Source organism: Rutidosis leptorrhynchoides, chromosome 5, assembly GCF_046630445.1.
Source record: "Rutidosis leptorrhynchoides isolate AG116_Rl617_1_P2 chromosome 5, CSIRO_AGI_Rlap_v1, whole genome shotgun sequence".
In the NCBI taxonomy this organism is placed as follows: domain Eukaryota; kingdom Viridiplantae; phylum Streptophyta; class Magnoliopsida; order Asterales; family Asteraceae; genus Rutidosis; species Rutidosis leptorrhynchoides.
The window spans coordinates 426,360,647-426,383,887 of NC_092337.1; the positions used below are offsets into that span (position 1 = coordinate 426,360,647).

Sequence of the window (23,241 nt, forward strand, 5' to 3'; positions counted from 1 at the left end):
CAATATCACATGCCTCAACATCTCAATCTATACCTCGAGTATAATCATCATTCTACATGACATTCTACATCAGTTATCTTCGTTCGACATGGTGATTATGTAATCTCTAATGTTTTAGAGATTATTTATTCTAGTTCCAACTGAAAACTAAATGAGTTTAATATCATGTTAACTCATTAAATTCATGATTACATCTGAAGAAAATATATATGTATATATGTTTTCATAAAGATTGTAATTAAAAATTCTTTTGTAGAAACTGTTAATAATAAAAATATTTTAACGGGTAGGTAATACCCGAGGAATATTTAAATTTCACATTAATAAGTTACACTGTATATTCTTCGAATCTGATTCAACAGTTATTCACTATCCTATTTAAAACCACCGGGATACTTATCCGTTCACCAAAGAATAACTATTTTCATTCAAATTCAATTTCATATTTGAATTTTGACCTATCAGAATCCAACAAGTGGCATAATGAAGAAATAATGGACACAATAAAAATTGATTAGAAACAGACTAATTAACAATATTAAATTTTATTAAGAAACCACGCTAACAAAATCCTAGCTAACTGTTCCTAGCTAACTGTTAATTCCGTATTACATTTTATTTATCGCAATTTATTTATCGCAATTTATTTTATCGCAATTTATATTCTCGCAATTTTATTTATTGTCATTTAATTTCTGTTATTTACTTTACGCACTTTATTTATCGTCATTTAATTTCTGTTATTTATTTTACGCACTTTAAATATCGGGACACGTATACAAGGTTTTGACATATCATATCGACACATCTATATATATTATTTGGAATCACCATAGACACTCTATATGCAGTAATGATCGAGTTCTCTATACAGGGTTGAGGTTGATTCTATAATAATATATATACTTTGAGTTGTGATCGAGTCTGAGACATGTACACGGGTCACGATACGTATTAATTAATTCAAATATTATATATTAAACTATATATGAATGATTGCACTGTCAACTGTGGACTATCGACTGTGGACTAATAACATTGGACAATTAAAATGAATTAAAATATTGAATATAACATATGAAACTAAACAATTCTTCAAGTTTGCCACTTGATTTCGTCTTAAACCTCATTTGTATCTTCACGATTACATTCTGCGTTCAAACCTTTCATGATTCTTGAAAACACCTCAATCGATAGGATGAATCAACCGCACTTCATCTACGGAAGGAAAGATTTATGCATATAGTTATGCACCTGAGAAACTCTCGGCAATTGAGTAAAAGTTCAACACGTAGCCGCGTCAGATCCTTTGGCATTTATTAACAAAAACAACTTTGCGATCCCTTTTCAAAATTAGCCAATTTTGTCACAGCTCCAACAAGTCAACTTCGACTTTTTGTATGAAACAACCTTATTATAACGTTTATATATACGCGTGCTCTTTTATTGTTACCAGGTAACCTTTCATATTCCATCATATTACCATCAGCGTTTAATCATCTAAAAACACAATTCTCCTGAAACCACCTCGGATTAATAACCGATGATTCAGATATCATAGCATTAAATGCAGAGGAAACAGAAAAATGGTAGATGGTCTAAACGGACCAAAGTTTGATGATAAAGAAAGGAGTGTTAGGAACGCTCGATAGAAAATTGGGTATTGAAAAACAGATTGAGTTACCCATGAAGGAGACCAAGGACAAATACAAGGACCAAATCCTATATTCAAAGGATTCAGGTAATTCTGGATCCGTTGAAATCTTTAGAGAATATCTTGCTCCGAAGTCATGTTAAAATCTTGCGGAAAATCTTTCTCCATCAACCGTCGAACTTAGAAATTCCAAAATATCATCATCAATATCTTTGATATTTCTGAGGATATTTTCATAAATATTCTCGTCCGAAATTATATACCTCTTCGTGCTTCCTGTGTATCAATATATTGGAAACATTCAATAGAAAATATAGTACCGAAAAGCAGATTATGCGAAACTATGAAGAAAGCCGTGGATAAATCACAAAGAATAAGTTTGACTTCAAAGAATCCAAATAATTCAATGTCTGCTAAAGTCTATAGTGAATAACTTGCTCCTTACTCTAAACCCTTGCAGACAATAGTTTCTATCATCCTCTGATCTTAGATATTCTGAGATATTATCGTACCTTTCATTATAAATATCCTCCATATTTCTGGAGATATTTTTATAACTATTCTTATCTGAAATCATTAATCTTTTCGTGCTATCAGTATTACATCATATAGAAACTGTTAGTTTCTATATTCTGTAAATTTTCAAGCTTAAAATATGAATGTTATTGAAGTAATGATGGGAACTGATGCATGAGTTAGTATAATATAATGACACTTGATCAACGTGATTATATTACAGTAAGTCATGTTGAGTTTCTAAATGAAACGTGATGATTCACAGATCATAACGTCATCATGTGCCATGTTACATAACTCTTTCATCCTACTTAACTCCGTAACAAATCAAGAAAATGTATTCTTGATGGTTCTATCTTCCGTGATGTTGATAAATTTGAAAATCAAATCGTGCTATCACGTTCCTTCATGCTTAGAACATTATAATCATTCGAAACTCTATATCTATAAATTCTGGACCATAATTCGCTTGACTTGAAGTCGGGAAGAGAAAACAAAAGCATAGAGCTTTGAAATATAAGGGAGAATATAAAGTCCGATAACAACACATAAATTACAAACCGTGTATATCAATGTTTATCGCAACATAAAGACACGGGAGAATTAAAAACATTATAATCCCGAGGGCGAAGTAGAAGAAAGCAGATTCCTCTGGTGGAAGTTGGAAAAGGAGAATGATTGTTGCGATAGTAAGGATGAGGACAACGATCAGAACTGGATTAATCATTTTCAGAATCTTTTGGATGTATGAACTAAGAAAGAAAGTATAAGAATGGTGAGAATAATGGAAAGGAAGAGCTTAATTTATACTGGAAATATCAGACGTAGTAATCGGGGCAGATCACCGTATTTAATTAAAGAGATCTTAATTTCCATAAATCCCGAAGAATCAGATTTTATAGATCTTCAAGATTTTCTTTAAATCCCTTAAATTTCGGAATTCAACCAAGGCAATGTCAAAAGTTAAGACGCGCCTTATTTTCTAAATTCAAACCTGACTACGTCAAAAGTTAAAAACAAATCTTTGTTTCTCATTTCATCCTTTTGTGAATAGCTTCATTCGCACTCTTCGAATAATCGAATTATTTTTATCCATATTACTCAATGATGATAAAACTCAAGTTATCAACTCATATTCGTCAGGAAAACATATTTATTGTTAGCTATGACGACCTCACTCAAATTTCGGGACGAAATTTCTTTAACGGGTAGGTACTGTGATGACCCGGGAATTTCCGACCAAATTTAAACATAATCTTATATGATTCGACTCGATAAGTAAAGTCTATTAAACCGAGTCTCATTATGTTTGAACTATTTCATGATAACATTTGACCTTTAACTATTTCCGACGATTCACGAACCTTTAATTGTAACTAAGAATGTAAATATAAATAATTATATATAAAACTAATTATATTAGTATTAATGAACTATTAAGTAATTTTGTTATTATAAAAGATAACATTTAATAACTAAAGATTTTCATTTTGAATATATATAGTATATTGTATATAAATGATTCAAACATATTTTACCAACGTTATCAAAATATTAAATGTACAATGTTATACTTTGTAGTTAATTGTTTAATATACATAATTAATCATCTACTCAACATTTAAAACATGATTTTATATATATGGTAGTATACATATATACATAAATATAACTATATATATATGATTTTATACATAATTATTATATTATGTATATGTAGAAATTTATAATATATCTATGATGAAATAATGTACTATTTTAATAAATATATATAATACTTACATATATAAAACATTTATATTTTTCATAATTACATACATAAGTATAATATAATTAGTATGTAAATAAATATTATAATATATTTATATTAAAATGCATAAATATATAATATTCAGTATATGTTACAATACATATTACATAATTATTAAATATTACATAATAATAGATGATATTAATAAATTAAATTTAAATACAAATATAGTTGTTGTAGTAATGTTATTTGTATCGTCAAATATCAATATTTGTATTCATAATATTACTTTATATCATATAAAGATGAAATTGGATGTATATATTAGATTATTATTACTAATATTATTATTATCGATAAAATATTAATATTATCATAATTAGTATGGTATTATTATTATTATTATTATTATCATTTTTACAATTATTATTATCATTAATATTATATTTATCATTATTATTAATTTTATTAATATTATTAGATATTAATAGTATTGTTATTATATATTATTATTATTAATTAAAAAAAAACAGTAGGGATCTATATTATACGCGTGACCTCTGTATCCTTTATCTCTATTATTATTATTTTTTTGTTTCTTTCCTGCTCCCAACTCGTGAACCTGTGTTGACATTTTCTCCATTTTTTATCAACCGATCTCTATTATTACAACATGATTATGTATAATTGCAAATCAAATAAAAAGAAAATCCAATGGGATTAAAGAGCACAGCGATATTTTTTTTTCTTCTTCTCTGCACGCTCCAATTTTTTTTTCTCTTAATTCAATTTCGAATAAAGTTTCAAAATCTAAAAATGCAGAAAGGTTAGAAATCTTTCTTTGAATCTATCTGCAAAATCTCAACTCTCAAATCTTTATATCGATCTTGAATTTTGAAGTCAAAGTTTAGTTTAAAAAAAGTCAACAATTGTTCTTGAGACAAATTCGCGTTCGTGTATATGTTTCTGATCAAATTGACGATTCCAGTAGTTTTTATACATGTTTAGAAAACTATTTCGTGTTATAAACATTATCTATAATGTTATCTATTACGAAATCAATTTTTTTTTTGTTCCAAGAACCGACGCTGCAGTAGGCCTTTAGTATTTTTTTTTTATTTTAGAACCCAAATTATTTTTTTTCTGTAATGTTTTGAAGCTTTAAAGGGAACCCCGATTTTGTTTTTTTTTTTGGTTATTGATGTTTTGTTGAATCCATGAGACTTGTGGAGAAGAAGAGGAATAGAAGAAAAACAGTTTATATATAAAATTTAAATTCGATATTAGTACAGAGAATCAGAATTGGTGGGATGGTCGAGAGTGTTTGCGTGTGAGCATGTGGTCACGAGATCGATTCCAGAGGACGGTAGTTTCTTTTTTTTTTGAAACTCTTTTCATGTGAGGTAGTTTTCTTTTCTAATTTTATTATTGTTATTATATATTAATTATTATTAGTATTATTATTATTATTGTGATTGTTTTGATTGTTATTGTTATTGTTATTATTAGTATCATACTTGTTATCATATTTGAAAGTATTATAGACATTACTATTATTATTATGATAGGTATTAATAATATTATTATTAGTAATAAACTTATCATTTTAGTATTTTATCATCATTAGGATTATGATTATGATTATCATTATTATTATTATGAAGGAAATAAAAATATATTATTATCATCAATATTAGAATTTGTACCGGTTTATAAATAATAGTATCATTAGTACATTTACAATTAATAATATCATATTTATCAGTATCATCATTAATATTTACTAGTATTATTATGATTATCATTTATCATTTTATAAATATTAGAACCCTTATTATTAACATAAGTATGGTATTAGTATTAATATTATTTTAGAGTTATTATTATTAGTATCATTAACAGTTATCATTTTCATTTTTTTTGCTATTAGTATTATCATTATTAATAAAATTATTATTATTATTAGTAAATCATTATTATCTAAATTATTATTTTAACAAATAAATATTTTGTACACTATATATATACTTATGGTATATACTAGGATTGTATTAATAATTCACATAACAAACTAATAAAATTTCATAAATACAATACTAACCACAAATATATGTATATAAATATATTAATGTCACTATTTATATAAACGTAAATCATTATAGATATATATACATAAAATCGATATATATATAAAATATAATATAAGTATACGTTTTAAAATAAAGGTTAGAATAAATTCTACAAAACTATAATATATAAATAATACATATTAATAAATGAAATTTTGTAACTTACATTATACGTATTAATATATACACAATTGATATAGGTTCGTAAATCCGAGGCCAACCCTGCATTGTTCAATGACGTCATATGTATTTTTACTACAAAATACAGTATCGTGAGTTTCATTTACCTTTTTACCCTTTATATTTTTGGGCTGAGAATACATGCGCAACTTTTATAACTGTTTTACGAAATTGACACAAGTACGTGAAACTACATTCTATGGTTGGATTATCGAAGTCGAATATGCCCCTTTTTATTAAGTCTGGTAATCTAAGAATTAGGGAACAGACACCCTAATTGACGCGAATCCTAAAGATAGATCTATCGGGCCCAACAAGCCCCATCCAAAGTACCGGATGTTTTAGTACTTCGAAATTTATATCATGTCCGAAGGAGGATCCCGGAATGATGGAGATATTCTTATATATGCATATTGTTAATGTCGGTTACCAGGTGTTCAATCCATATGAATGATATTTTTGTCTCTATACATGGGACGTATGTTTATGAGAAATGGAAATCTGAAATCTTGTGGTCTATTAAAATGATGGAAACGATTGTTTAAGTTAAACTAATGAACTCACCAACCTTTTGGTTGACACTTTAAAGCATGTTTATTCTCAGGTACGAAAGAAATCTTCCGCTGTGTATTTGCTCATTTTATAGATATTACTTGGAGTCATTCATGGCATATTTCAAAAGACGTTGCATTCGAGTCGTCGAGTTCATCAAGATTATTATCAAGTCAATTATAGTTGGATATATTATGAAATGGTATGCATGCCTGTCAACTTTCGATGTAATGAAAGTTTGTCTTTTCAAAAACGAATGCAATGTTTGTAAAATGTATCATATAGAGGTCAAGTACCTCGCGATGTAATCAACTGTTGTGAATCGTTTATAATCGATATGGACTTCGTCCGGATGGATTAGGACGGGTCTTCACACTTACAATATGTAGCGACCCGACAAAATCGTCATTGACGGCGCCGTTAACTTAGGTCCCGTTACGTGGTCGTAGTCCCTATATGAGACACGTTTGACCAAAATTATGTCGCATTCATTTGAAACGTACAAAACTTACAAAGTTCAGTTTACAAAACCGTTCGACAACAATTTTAAGTTTGCAAAAGTATAAATTATAAATGAGATAACTTGCGACATAATTAGTTTAAAATCACGGTTGCTATAAATAGCGTAAGTATGTAAACGATATGTTTGAATCCAAAGGTGCTATCACTAGCGTATGTATGTATGTATGCTTGACCCCAAGCAAGAAATCAGAGTGTATGCATGTATGCTTGACTCCAAGCAAGTATGAGTGTACGCGGAATCATGTATCAAATAGCCATGTATGAACCTGAGAAACATATAGAAAACTGTCAACGAAAAACGTTGGTGAAATCATAGGTGTTTTAGTAAACGTTGTATTTGAACCACAAGATTTAATATAAGATGATTATCAAAATCATTTGCATTCCAAAAGTTGTTATTTGTATCCCGGGCACCCAATTATCAAACTTAACTGTTTTGCACCCTTTGCGTAGTGTTAGAACATACACTAGACCTGAAAATATATTTCATCCGCTAACGGTAGCGAACCGTCCGAATGAGGCTCGTCAAGCCCATGTGATCACATAATATAAGTTCTCGTTTACACCCTGCAAGTGTAACTAATGATAATTGAATTGAGGCTTTTTGTTCAAACCCGCACGTGGAATGTTCGTTTCCGTACTTGTGTTCAAAGTGTAAAAGTATGTAGTATAAAACCGTATATGTTTCTCATCCCATGATTTAAAAGTATAAAAGTTGTTGAAAGATGGGACTATGATCTCACCTCGAGTGCACGAGTATAAAAGTACTTCACAAAGTAAACGTGTGCATGAAAGTTGCTTAGCCTTGACCTAAACAAGTAAGTTGTATCAATTAACTAGTTACGACACAAGGTCGGGCGAAATGTGTTCAATTAGTCCTATGGCTCGTTATGACTCGAATAGTATAGCATGTGAATCACGTTGTCAAGTTTCATGCAAGAATCAAGTATAAAAGCACGTTAGAACGATTGCATAAACGTTTGGTTAATTTTGACTAAAAGTCAAACTCGGTCAAAGTCAAAGTCAACGGGGTCGGGTCGGGTCCCGAACTATTTTTCTGAGGTTTTTATTCATATATAAGCATGTTAGAACAAGTTACATGTGAATCAGAGGTGCGTAGCATAGCAAACATTTTTCGAAATTTGACAAAGTAGGTCAGAACCCAAACACGGCTATTGCCGCGCCGCGGCCAGAGGTGTCGCGCCGCGACATTAGGCGTGGCCTGGTACCTGGTCAGTTTCAAAAGTTCAAGTCTTGATCCAAAATTCAATTTAGCACAAAACGCAAACCGTAAACACTTAGAATACGCATCTTATATCATTGGAAAGCTCTTTTGACAAGGAATACAATTAACTACCTTTCACAAGCAAAAACATCAATTACAATAACCGAAAACTCGTCAATTGATCAAGAAAGGTTTATTTTCAAAGTTTCAAGTTCGTAAAACGTATTTTATGATTCGGGAATCCAATTTACACATACGATATGCCGTTTCGAAGGTAATTAAGCATACATTGCATCTAAACACTTACTAACAACATTAACAAGCATTCAACGCATCAAAAGTTCATTTCAAAGTCTATCAAACCCTAACCAAAATTCACAAAAATCAATAATCATGTGTTTGAAGTTTTCTTAATCAACCTACGCATCAAAACGAAGCTAGTGATACTAGTAACACAATTAAAACATGAAGTTTAACAATCAAACAACATTTAATCTTCCAAAATGCAAGATTAAGCAAACCCATTTCAAATGTTCAAACTATTTACTCAAAACAACAAATCGAGCAAACAAAATATATATTCATGTTACACACGAGCCATAGACACTAACTAACACCATTTCAAGTATAAAAACACGAATTTAGAGAAAATCTAGAGTTTTAGAAATGTTACCCAAACTTGATGAAATTGGTACCAAAATGTAGAGGATGAAGAGAGGATCACGAAAATGTAATTTGTTTTGATGTTTGCTTCTCCAATCGGATTTAGATGATGAATTTGTGAGTTGGGTGTTTGAGTTCATGAAAGGGGAGTAGAGAGAAAAGAGGAAGAAGGTGGGAGGTGAAATGAATGGATGGATAAGGTGGGTTGACTAGTTGACCTAGTCAACTAGTTTGCCCACTTGGCAACCTCGGTCCCTCAAGTTTCAAAGCGGGTGCGGGAATTAACCAAACGAATATTTTAAAAACGCTCGAGTAAACGAGTGATGTTATAATTAAATAACGGGAAAATTAAGAACGTTGGTCAACGGAAACTACGAATTTAAATAACGAAAGGTATTATTTAAAAAAAAAAAAGACAGTGTTAAAAATAAATTTAACGGAAAAACGCGGGATGTTACATTACCTACACCTTAAATGAAATTTCGTCCCGAAATTTAGTTGGAAGTAGTAGTTGTTGGTTCTTTCTAGAGATGTTGTGTTGCCGATTCTACGAATAAGTGAAGGTACATCTTTGGGAATTTCAACGGACTTTGACGGTCGGGATTTTACGTTGGTTTAAAGTTTGGCTTCACAATTTATAGTTTCAACCGGTCCTCCTAGGAAGTGAAGTTTATCGTTGATAGTAAGTTCATCGAGGAGGATAACAAGTTCTTGTTTCGCGAGACACGCCCTTAAGTTTGATACGCAGAATGTAGGATGAACGGAATTTGTTTGATTCGGAAGTTCGAAGCGGTATGCAACGGGCACAACACGCCCGAAGATTTAAAAAAAGGACTAAAAATATCGCGGGTTTAGCTTTCTACGTTTCCGAACGGACTACACCTTTTCAAGGTGCGACTTTTAACGTTACGCGGTTTCCCACATGGAATTCGAAAGGTTTACGTCTAACATTGGCATAGCTCCTTTGGCGACTACGAGCCGTCTCGAGCCTTTCTCGGATTGGAACGATTTTATCGGTTACTCCATGAATGATTTCGGGTCCGGTGGTTCGCTTGTCACCTACTTCGGTTCAACAATTTAAGAAAACGACAATTACGGCTATACGGGTCCTCGAAATGTGTGACGTTAAGACTTGAATGATAACCATCGTTGTAAGAGAATTTGGTTAAAGGAAAAAACTTTTCTCAAGTAAATTTGAAGTTGATAATACAAATTCGTATTACGGTTTCCAAGGTTTGAATCGTATGTTTGCTCGGTCCGTCGGGTTGTGGTTGATGTGCGGTACTCATGTCTAAACGTGGTCCCGAGACTTTTTGTGAGGCACTCCAAAATCTAGAAGTGAAACGAGGATCTCGATCCGAAACGAAGTATATCTCCACAAGATATATTTTGAACAAGTTTTTGTTTCTCAAGAATTTCGCGCCGCGAAAGATTTATCGGTTTCCGAAAACGTTCGTTATGACTACTCACCCTCGAGGCGAATACTAGTATAATGTGAAGAGTCTCTCTCTCCATTAAGAATTTAGATAAAAGGATTTCCTTAAACGGAAGTACGAGTGTAAGGCGAGAGAAGTTTCCGCCTCGATGTGAGCATAACAAGCATATTGTAGTTCGTCGATAAACTGTAAGAAAACGAGATAGTATACGCGTATAACATATGTTTGAAGTCGAAAGAATTTGTCATTCATTTGGAAGCATAAGTATGGTTCGATAATAATCGATGATGTGTCCCGGGTATGGTTGTTATCAGTATTCTCGGAGTTGTCGGATGTTCAAACAAGAAAAATGAAGTCATGTACATGGCACATGGTGGTGATTAGGTTGATCGAGTCCAATCACCATCACGTGTCACTAGAACTTTGGTGTGAATTACCGTAATATAACCACGTTGATCGAGTGTCGTTATATTACGCTAACTCATACCTCCATTCCCACATCACTCCATAGATTCGAGTTCGTGTAACCGTGAAGATCTAAAATGAACAAAGTGCAACGGCATCTCTAACGTGACTCGTATTGAATCGAAAGAATTTGTGCAATTCTAAAGAAGCGTTCCCCGAGGGAAGTGTATAAATGATTGTTCACGTCAATGCGGTTCAAGTCAAACAATAATGTATTTAGGCGCGAAAAGAGCAACGAATCATGATAACGAGTAGTACGCAATCGTAGTGATAAGTAGTGATGACGATACTCACCTAGAGTAGTGATGGCCGTAACAAGAAGTGGTAGATAGTAAGGTACACCGGTGTGACACCGATAGTAAGTTGAAACGGTGGCGAATAACAATCTGGGAGACAGAGTTCCCGAACAAGTGTGACTAATGAAGTCGTCGTCATCCTTACGGGTATGAATCCTGAATTTACGCGTGTTACCAGAAAGTTGCAGAATACGAGTTCGTATGATGAAAACTTGGTACCATTAAGAAGTTTGCCTAAGAATGATTCAAGTATAATGCACAAGTAGTCAAGTAAGTGCTATCTATAGCAAATGTATGTCAGAATGCAATGGCTAACTATCTGGTTGTAGTCTAGATTCACTAATGCGTCCTAACGACTCTGTCAGACACACTAATGCACATCCTAGATCCCTACAACCAACGCTCTGATACCATCTGTAGCGACCCGACAAAATCGTCATTGACGGCGCCGTTAACTTAGGTCCCGTTACGTGGTCGTAGTCCCTATATGAGACACGTTTGACCAAAATTATGTCGCATTCATTTGAAACATACAAAACTTACAAAGTTCAGTTTACAAAACCGTTCGACAACAATTTTAAGTTTGCAAAAGTATAAATTATAAATGAGATAACTTGCGACATAATTAGTTTAAAATCACGGTTGCTATAAATAGCGTAAGTATGTAAACGATATGTTTGAATCCAAAGGTGCTATCACTAGCGTATGTATGTATGTATGCTTGACCCCAAGCAAGAAATCAGAGTGTATGCATGTATGCTTGACTCCAAGCAAGTATGAGTGTACGCGGAATCATGTATCAAATAGCCATGTATGAACCTGAGAAACATATAGAAAACTGTCAACGAAAAACGTTGGTGAAATCATAGGTGTTTTAGTAAACGTTGTATTTGAACCACAAGATTTAATATAAGATGATTATCAAAATCATTTGCATTCCAAAAGTTGTTATTTGTATCCCGGGCACCCAATTATCAAACTTAACTGTTTTGCACCCTTTGCGTAGTGTTAGAATATACACTAGACCTGAAAATATATTTCATCCGCTAACGGTAGCGAACCGTCCGAATGAGGCTCGTCAAGCCCATGTGATCACATAATATAAGTTCTCGTTTACACCCTGCAAGTGTAACTAATGATAATTGAATTGAGGCTTTTTGTTCAAACCCGCACGTGGAATGTTCGTTTCCGTACTTGTGTTCAAAGTGTAAAAGTATGTAGTATAAAACCGTATATGTTTCTCATCCCATGATTTAAAAGTATAAAAGTTGTTGAAAGATGAGACTATGATCTCACCTCGAGTGCACGAGTATAAAAGTACTTCACAAAGTAAACGTGTGCATGAAAGTTGCTTAGCCTTGACCTAAACAAGTAAGTTGTATCAATTAACTAGTTACGACACAAGGTCGGGCGAAATGTGTTCAATTAGTCCTATGGCTCGTTATGACTCGAATAGTATAGCATGTGAATCACGTTGTCAAGTTTCATGCAAGAATCAAGTATAAAAGCACGTTAGAACGATTGCATAAACGTTTGGTTAAGTTTGACTAAAAGTCAAACTCGGTCAAAGTCAAAGTCAACGGGGTCGGGTCGGGTCCCGAACTATTTTTCTGAGGTTTTTATTCATATATAAGCATGTTAGAACAAGTTACATGTGAATCAGAGGTGCGTAGCATAGCAAACATTTTTCGAAATTTGACAAAGTAGGTCAGAACCCAAACACGGCTATTGCCGCGCCGCGGCCAGAGGTGTCGCGCCGCGACATTAGGCGTGGCCTGGTACCTGGTCAGTTTCAAAAGTTCAAGTCTTGATCCAAAATTCAATTTAGCACAAAACGCAAACCGTAAACACTTAGAATACGCATCTTATATCATTGGAAAGCTCTTTTGACAAGGAATACAATTAACTACCTTTCACAAGCAAAAACATCAATTACAATAACCGAAAACTCGTCAATTGATCAAGAAAGGTTTATTTTCAAAGTTTCAAGTTCGTAAAACGTATTTTATGATTCGGGAATCCAATTTACACATACGATATGCCGTTTCGAAGGTAATTAAGCATACATTGCATCTAAACACTTACTAACAACATTAACAAGCATTCAACGCATCAAAAGTTCATTTCAAAGTCTATCAAACCCTAACCAAAATTCACAAAAATCAATAATCATGTGTTTGAAGTTTTCTTAATCAACCTACGCATCAAAACGAAGCTAGTGATACTAGTAACACAATTAAAACATGAAGTTTAACAATCAAACAACATTTAATCTTCCAAAATGCAAGATTAAGCAAACCCATTTCAAATGTTCAAACTATTTACTCAAAACAACAAATCGAGCAAACAAAATATATATTCATGTTACACACGAGCCATAGACACTAACTAACACCATTTCAAGTATAAAAACACGAATTTAGAGAAAATCTAGAGTTTTAGAAATGTTACCCAAACTTGATGAAATTGGTACCAAAATGTAGAGGATGAAGAGAGGATCACGAAAATGTAATTTGTTTTGATGTTTGCTTCTCCAATCGGATTTAGATGATGAATTTGTGAGTTAGGTGTTTGAGTTCATGAAAGGGGAGTAGAGAGAAAAGAGGAAGAAGGTGGGAGGTGAAATGAATGGATGGATAAGGTGGGTTGACTAGTTGACCTAGTCAACTAGTTTGCCCACTTGGCAACCTCGGTCCCTCAAGTTTCAAAGCGGGTGCGGGAATTAACCAAACGAATATTTTAAAAACGCTCGAGTAAACGAGTGATGTTATAATTAAATAACGGGAAAATTAAGAACGTTGGTCAACGGAAACTACGAATTTAAATAACGAAAGGTATTATTTAAAAAAAAAAAGACAGTGTTAAAAATAAATTTAACGGAAAAACGCGGGATGTTACACAATACCACTTATTTTACATAAAGCATGAAATATAGCACACAATAACTTTGATACAAGATAGTTGTGAAGATAATTCTAGCTAGTACACAAGTCGTTCAGCAAAGGCAATAAATACACGTAATTCATACGTCCAGAAACAAGTCATGCATTCTGGTTTTACTAGGACTACTTCCCATCCTTGGTCTTGTGGAACATAACCGTTATGGCCGTTGATAAGACAACGTGTTGTAACGTCGTCAAAGGGACGAGGGTTACGTAATGTCCAACAGTCCCGTAACAATCTAAAAACCTTGTTTCTCACCCCAACTACTGAGTCTATTACTTATGGAAATGTTTTGTTTAATAGTTGTAGCCCGATGTTCTTGTTCTCACTTTGGTGAGAAGCGAACATTAATAACCCGTAAGCATAACATGCTTCTTTATGTTGCATGTTAGCCGCTTTTTCTAAATCATGAAGTCCTATGTTCAGATACATTGAGTCAAAATAATTTCTTAACCCGTGTAAAATAGCACTTGGGTTCCCCGCAATATATGCGTCAAAGTAAACACATCGTAACTTATGGGTTTCCCAATGTGATATCCCCCATCTTTCAAACAAAAGTCTCTTATAAACCAAGGCATTCTTGGAACGTTCTTCGAATGTCTTATAAACTGATTTCGCCGTAAATAGTTGTGCCGAAGAATTCTGACCGACTCTAGACAAGATTTCATCAATCATGTCTCCGGGTAGGTCTCTTAAAATATTGGGTTGTCTACCCATTTTGTGTTTTTATACTGTAAAATAGACAAGAGTTAGATTCATAAAAAAAAATACTTATTAATACAAGCAATTTTTACATATATCATAAAGCATAAGCACACTATATTACATATATTACACCATACGAATACAACTATTTTATTCCGACTCGCTCGTTTCTTCTTCTTCGGTTTTGGTTCGTTTTGCCAAGTTTCTAGGGATATATGATGTTCCCCTAATACTAGCTGTCGTTTTCCACAACGGTTTAGAAAAACCTGGTGGTTTAGAGGTTCCCGGGTCATTGTTACAACTTAAGGACTTCGGGGGTTGACGATACATATAAAGTTCATCGGGGTTGGAATTAGATTTCTCTATTTTTATGCCCCTTCCCTTATTATTTTCTTTTGCCTTTTTAAATTCAGTTGGGGTAATTTCTATAACATCATCGGAATTCTCGTCGGAATCCGATTCATCGGAGAATTGGTAATCCTCCCAATATTTTGCTTCCTTGGCGAAAACACCATTGACCATAATTAACCTTGGTCGGTTGGTTGAGGATTTTCTTTTACTTAACCGTTTTATTATTTCCCCCACCGGTTCTATTTCCTCCTCCGGTTCCTCCTCTTCCGGTTCTGATTCTTCTTCCGGTTCCTCTTCGGGAACTTGTGAATCAGTCCAATATATATTCGACTCTTCGTTATTATTAGGTGAGTCAATGGGATTTGTGCTAGAGGTAGACATCTATCACACAATATCAAACATGTTAAGAGATTAATATATCACATAATATATACATGTTAATAATATATAGTTTCCAACAAAAATGTTAAGCAATCATTTTTAAAGAAAACACGGTCGAAGTCCAGACTCACTAATGCATCCTAACAAACTCGATAAGACACACTAATGCAAATTTTCTGGTTCTCTAAGACCAACGCTCGGATACCAACTGAAATGTCCCGTTCTTATTGATTAAAAACGTTCCATATTAATTGATTTCGTTGCGAGGTTTTGACCTCTATATGAGACGTTTTTCAAAGACTGCATTCATTTTAAAACAAACCATAACCTTTATTTCATAAATAAAGGTTTAAAAAGCTTTACGTAGATTATAAAATAATGATAATCTAAAATATCCTGTTTACACACGACCATTACATAATGGTTTACAATACAATTATGTTACATCAAAATCAGTTTCTTGAATGCAGTTTTTACACAATATCATACAAACATGGACTCCAAATCTTGTCCTTATTTTAGTATGCAACAGCGGAAGCTCTTAGTATTCACCTGAGAATAAACATGCTTTAAACGTCAACAAAAATGTTGGTGAGTTATAGGTTTAACCTATATATATCAAATCGTAACAATAGACCACAAGATTTCATATTTCAATACACATCTCATACATAGAGATAAAAATCATTCATATGGTGAACACCTGGTAACCGCCATTAACAAGATGCATATATAAGAATATCCCCATCATTTCGGGACACCCTTCGGATATGATATAAATTTCGAAGTACTAAAGCATCCGGTACTTTGGATGGGGTTTGTTAGGCCCAATAGATCTATCTTTAGGATTCGCGTCAATTAGGGTGTCTGTTCCCTAATTCTTAGATTACCAGACTTAATAAAAAGGGGCATATTCGATTTCGATAATTCAACCATAGAATATAGTTTCACGTACTTGTGTCTATTTTGTAAATCATTTATAAAACCTGCATGTATTCTCATCCCAAAAATATTAGATTTTAAAAGTGGGACTATAACTCACTTTCACAGATTTTTACTTCGTCGGGAAGTAATACTTGGCCACTGGTTGATTCACGAACCTATAACAATATATACATATATATCAAAGTATGTTCAAAATATATTTACAATTCTTTTAATACATTTTGATGTTTTAAGTTTATTAAGTCAGCTGTCCTCGTTAGTAACCTACAACTACTTGTCCACAGTTAGATGTACAGAAATAAATCGATAAATATTATCTTGAATCAATCCACAACCCAGTGTATATGTATCTCAGTATAGATCACAACTCAAACTATATATATATATTTTGGAATCAACCTCAACCCTGTATAGCTAACTCCAACATTCACATATAGAGTGTCTATGGTTGTTCCGCAATATATATATATGGATGGGTCGACATGATAGGTCGAAACATTGTATATGTGTCTATGGTATCTCAAGATTACATAATATACAATATAAGTTGATTAGGTTATGGTTGGAATAGATTTATTACTAACTTTCACGTAGGTAAAATGAGTAGTTTTTATCAATCTTGTTTTACTCGCCATTTCTTCGTTTCTAATCCGTTTTGAGTGATTCCAGTGGCCACGGTTTCGTATTGAACTTAACTTTATGAATCTAAATAGAAAAAGTATAAGTTTATAGTCGGAAATACAAGTTACACGTCGTTTTTGAAAGAGGTAGTCATTTCCGTCGAAAGAACGACATCTTGATGACCATTTTGAAAAACATACTTTCACTTTGAGTTTAACCATGATTTTTGGATATAGTTTCATGTTCATAAGAAAAATCATTTTTCCAGAAGTATAGCTTTTAAATCAAAGTTCTTCTTAGCTTTTAATTATCCCAACCAAAACAGCCTCCGGTTTTACTACGACGGCGTATATCCAGTTTTATGGTGTTTATCGTGTTTCCGGGTTTTAAATCATTAAGTTAGCATATCATATAGATATAGAACATGTTTTTAGTTGATTTTAAAAGTCTAGTTAGAAGGATTAACTTTATTTGCGAACAAGTTTAGAATTAACTAAACTATGTTCTAGTGATTACAAGTTTATAACGTTGAATAAGACAGCTTTTTATGTACGAATCGAATGATGTTATGAACATCATTACTACCTAAAGTTCCTTGGATAAACCTACTGGAAATGAAAAAAATGGATCTAGCTTCAAAGGATCCTTGGATGGCTTGAAAGTTCTTGAAGCAGAATCATGACACGAAAACAATTTCAAGTAAGATTTCCACTCGAAATAAGATTGTTATAGTTATAGAAATTGAATTAAAGTTTGAATATGATTATTACCTTGTATTAGAAAGATAACCTACTGTAAGTAACAAAGGTTTCTTGATCTTGGATGATTACTTGGAATGGATTTAGAAAACTTGGAAGTAAACTTGCAATCTTGGAAGTATTCTTGATTTTATGAAACTAGAACTTTTGGAATTTATGAAGAACACTTAGAACTTGAAGATAGAACTTGAGAGAGATCAATTAGATGAAGAAAATTGAAGAATTAAAGTGTTTGTAGGTGTTTTTGGTCGTTGGTGTATGGATTAGATATAAAGGATATGTAATTTTGTTTTCATGTAAATAAGTCATGAATGATTACTCATATTTTTGTAATTTTATGAGATATTTCATGCTAGTTGCCAAATGATGGTTCCCACATGTGTTAGGTGACTCACATGAGCTGCTAAAATCTGATCATTGGAGTGTATATACCAATAGTACATACATCTAAAAGTTGTGTATTATACGAGTACGAATACGGGTGCATACGAGTAGAATTGTTGATGAAACTGAACGAGGATGTAATTGTAAGCATTTTTGTTAAGTAGAAGTATTTTGATAAGTGTCTTGAAGTCTTTCAAAAGTGTATGAATACATATTAAAACACTACATATATATACATTTTAACTGAGTCGTTAAGTCATCGTTAGTCGTTACATGTAAGTGTTGTTTTGAAACCTTTAGGTTAACGATCTTGTTAAGTGTTGTTAACCCAATGTTTATAATATCAAATGAGATTTTAAATTATTATATTATCATGATATTATGATGTATAAATATCTCTTAATATGATATATATACATTATATGTCGTTACAACGATAATCGTTACATATATGTCTCGTTTCAAAATCATTAAGTTAGTAGTCTTGTTTTTACATATGTAGTTCATTGTTAATATACTTAATGATATGTTTACTTATCATAATATCATGTTAACTATATATATATCCATATATATGTCATCATATAGTTTTTACAAGTTTTAACGTTCGTGAATCACCGGTCAACTTGGGTGGTCAATCGTTCATATGAAACCTATTTCAATTAATCAAGTCTTAACAAGTTTGATTGCTTAACATGTTGGAAACACTTAATCATGTAAATAACAATTTCATTTAATATATATATAAACATGGAAAAGTTCGGGTCACTACACCATATGCATCGGCCGTAAGTAGTATTATGTATGCCATGGTTTGTACAAGACCCGATATTGCTCAAGCAGTGGGAGTTGTAAGTCGTTATATGTCTAATCCGGGGAAAGAGCATCGGGAAGCGGTCAAATGGTTGCTTCGTTATTTGAAAGGTACTTCTAATATGGGATTGTGTTTCTCCAAAAATAATCTCATACTTAGGGGTTATGCGGATGCTGATTTGGGTGGATGTGATGATTCGGGGAAAAGCACTACGGGTTATGTTTTCACAATAGGGAAGACGGCGGTTAGTTGGATGTCTCGACTACAAAAGAGTGTTGCTTTATCAACCACCGAAGCCGAATATATGGCTATTGCAGAAGCTTCTAAAGAGCTTGTTTGGTTGAAAAACTTCTTAGGTGAGTTGGGTAAAAGACAAGACTATTGCGTCTTGAATTGTGATAATCAAAGTGCGGTTCATCTTGGGAAGAATCCGGTGTTTCATAGTCGTACGAAACACATCAAGATAAGGTATCATTTTATTCGACAACATATAAATGATGGTACTTTATTATTGGAGAAAATTCTTGGTACGAAGAATCCTGCTGATATGTTTACTAAGGTTGTTACGACAGAGAAATTGAAGTTTTGCATTACCTCAATTGGTCTTCTAATGAATTGATGAGAGAAGACCCCAACTGGAGAATTAGAGAGTTGATATTTCAATTCTAACAAGTAGTGTTGAAGACCTTGTATCGAAAGTCTGCTCATCCGAAGTATGTGTTGAGTGTGCGTGTCCCAAATGGAGTTTGGCGGTATAATGGTGGTTTAACGTTCTTGGTTAGATCGTTGATATTTTTGGGTTGACGAATGCTGGGTTTGTTCAAAGTCTCCAAGTGGGAGATTGTTGGACATATGGAGAACTTTAAACAATTAGAGGGAAGATTTCAGGAAACTCACACGAAGCTTCCACGAAGTTGTTAGGAAACTCACATGTAGTTTCCACGAAGTTGTTAGAAAACTCACATGTAGCTTCCACGAAGCTGTCAGGAAACTCACATGTAGCCTCCATGAAGCTGTCAGGAAACTCACATGAAGCTTCAAGAAATTGTTTTTTAGCTTAATCCTTAAACCATTCTATAAATAGACCCTCTTGTAACTCATTGTAAATACACCACAAATATTCAGTAAATACATTCTCTAGTTGGTCCGTGGACTAAAGCAATCACAACGATTGCATATAACCACGTTATCTCTTGTGTCTATTTACATTTCTTGCATTTATAATCTTTCGTTCATTAAGTGGGTTAATAATCTTGTAGAATTACTATCGGTGAGTGATCTTGTTGAATCACTTGCGTTGTTTTGGGTCCTAATATCCTTACACATATCACTTTAACTGGTTCTCAATACAGTCAGTTGCTTATTCCCGCATCAAAATGGGAGCTCCTAGGTTTAACAACATTGTACCTCGATTATGTCACATTATACGATGATGATGATGATGATGATATTGATCATAAGGGCATTGGTCTTTTCTCCAAGTGCACAAACTTGCAGAATCTCACCTTAAAACATTGTGAGGTGAAGGGATTGGATGGTTTTTATATATGTCATCCCATGATATCAAATCTAACGCTTGAAAATGGACTTCAAAATGGAGATGGGAAGGTTATTAATATTGTAGCACCTAAATTGGTAAATCTCATCATTAGGGACTGCGGACGCAAACATCTTATTTCTGCACCCGAACTAGCTTTTTTTCTTTTTAAAGGTTATAATCCTTTAGATGTCTCTGCAGATGGTTTTCGTTGTTTGGAGACGATGCATCTTTGTATTGAAAATCTTAACAGGGGAGATGTGCTTAAAATTGTCAGTTTTCTTCAACAGCTCAACACTGTCAAATTTCTGACAGTTAACTTAGAACTTGTTAAGGTATATAGTCCTTTATTTATGTTAATTTATGTTAATATTGCATTTTGTTTGTGATTTTCTTTTGTTAATCCTTATGCAGTTTCTATCCTCGCATTCGAAATTGATATCACAACAACCTTGTCCGTTTGCTAACTTGAGGAGTTTAAAGATATATCCAGAAAATTTAGAAGTGGATCGAAAAGTATCTATGTCTACTGAAGTCAAAAACTATTTTCTAAGTCGTTCAACGAGTGCCGCCTTTACATTGATCTCACGTGAGGTATTTACACCATTGTAATTGAACTGAACTTTAGGAGTTTAGGTCACCTGATCAGCCTTTATCTGTCTTATATCTTCAATCTGAAACAGAGGGTGTTTTTATAGACTTTAGTTTGATTTCTGTATTGGTGTCTATCCAAAAAAGAGCAAGTTCGAGTCTTTGTTTATTCAGGGGTTGGCAATCGTGTTTAATCATGATATTAGATTAGATATTTTCAACGAGAGAAATATTGCGTTGAATGATTGAGTCTATATGGGTTGGGATTGAGATTGAGATTTCAAGCTTATGATTACGACTTTACCCGGCAATTGAGACCCATACTCTCAAATTTGGATCAATTGGGTCAAGGTTTCGGGTCAATTGGGTCAAGGTTTCGGGTCAATTGGGTCTTTAGAAAAACTAGGTCTAGCAATGTAAATCAAAACTTGAAAAAAGGTCCAATAAGTTTCCCTCCAATCTATTTGTTCCTATAAAAATATTAAAGAACAGGTCTAATGGGTATTGGTTTCCAAAGCTCAATAAATATAGATAGGTCTAATGGGTCTTGTTAATGGGTCAAATGGGTCGAGCATAACAAGTTTTATCTGCCAAACGTTAATGAAAGCATTTATGGTTATATCATTTATTATGTATATTAATATTTTCTTATATATCATAAATAAATAAATAAATAAATAATATAAAAAGTCTAAAAATCAATATATAAGTATATGACCTGTTTGTACCCCTTTGACCTGTGACCCTTTTACCCAACAGAAACCAACCTGACCCATTTGGACCCGTTTAAAAATTTGACCCGCTTGACCCATGACTCATTTCAAACCAAAACCATATTGACCTGTTACCCAACCTGACTCGTTTGCCAGGTATAAATTTAATTAGATTTTGTTTTTGAAGAACAAAAATTGACATCCCCAACATGTTTTTATTTTGTTGTTCAACGGTAATGACAACTTTTTTTTTGATGAATGGAAACTGTTGTTATGAGCGATGCAGGAGGCTAGAGGTGTGTCAATGGACAGATGCTTACGGGAATTTATTGTAAAGTCTCGGGTGCTGTTAGAGAAGGATAAACTTGATACTCAGAGGAATATCTCTCGTATAGGTCAAATTGATTGCATCGTTAGAAAGTTGGAATTTATTGAAGGTAAAATTGTGCAGCTTCCTGCATCAAAAAGAGCTATGGTTCTTACTCCTTTTTTTAGTCTGTGTGCAGAGGCTAACAATCTTATAAATGACATAATGGATTGCATGAAGAGCCAATTCAGTAAATCGCAAGGCAAACTAAATGTCTGCTTTGGTGATCTAAATTGCCTAGCGTCATTCTTCGTGCACATCGTAAGTATTTGATATCCCAAGTACTCTCTCTTATTAGAACTTAATCAAGTATGTGTAGACTCGGATTCATTTTGATTCAAGAGTTATGTCTTTTGATTACGTTGCTGACTTGCTGCCATTGATTCTACTTTTATATGAAAAGAGTCTTCCTTTGGTTGAATTACATTGTATGAAAATAATTACGTTAAACCTATTTGTTGCGAGTTTTAGAAATGGAAGCTGAACGATCCTTTAACCCTTATAAAAATCAACGTTGATTGTACCAGAATCATGGATGTACGCTGCTTAATCCGGTTATCATGTAATCATAATTACTCTACCATCTTTATTTTTACTATATAAGTTAATAAAAGGAGTTTGTGATGCTCTAGAATTTATGGAAGATTTGTTTACTTTTTTAGAAGGGCATTGATATATCTATCATAATTTTTACTACATTCATCATAACTGTGTATTAACGGATTGTACGGTACAACAAGTTA

The 23,241-nt window shown here is 33.0% G+C and overlaps 1 protein-coding gene across 1 annotated transcript in view; it reads left to right on the forward strand.

Annotated features, from left to right (window-relative positions):
- The window catches only part of LOC139850032 (uncharacterized), a 57,376-nt gene extending 34,520 nt beyond the window's left edge, over positions 1 to 22,856 (forward strand). The window contains exons 2-4 of the mRNA XM_071839631.1: positions 20,643 to 21,162; positions 21,242 to 21,421; positions 22,418 to 22,856. Coding sequence (XP_071695732.1) covers positions 20,643 to 21,162; positions 21,242 to 21,421; positions 22,418 to 22,771 — 1,054 coding nt within the window. The 3' untranslated portion in view covers positions 22,772 to 22,856. The remainder of the gene's footprint in view (positions 1 to 20,642; positions 21,163 to 21,241; positions 21,422 to 22,417) is intronic.
- Positions 22,857 to 23,241: the final 385 nt, after the last annotated feature.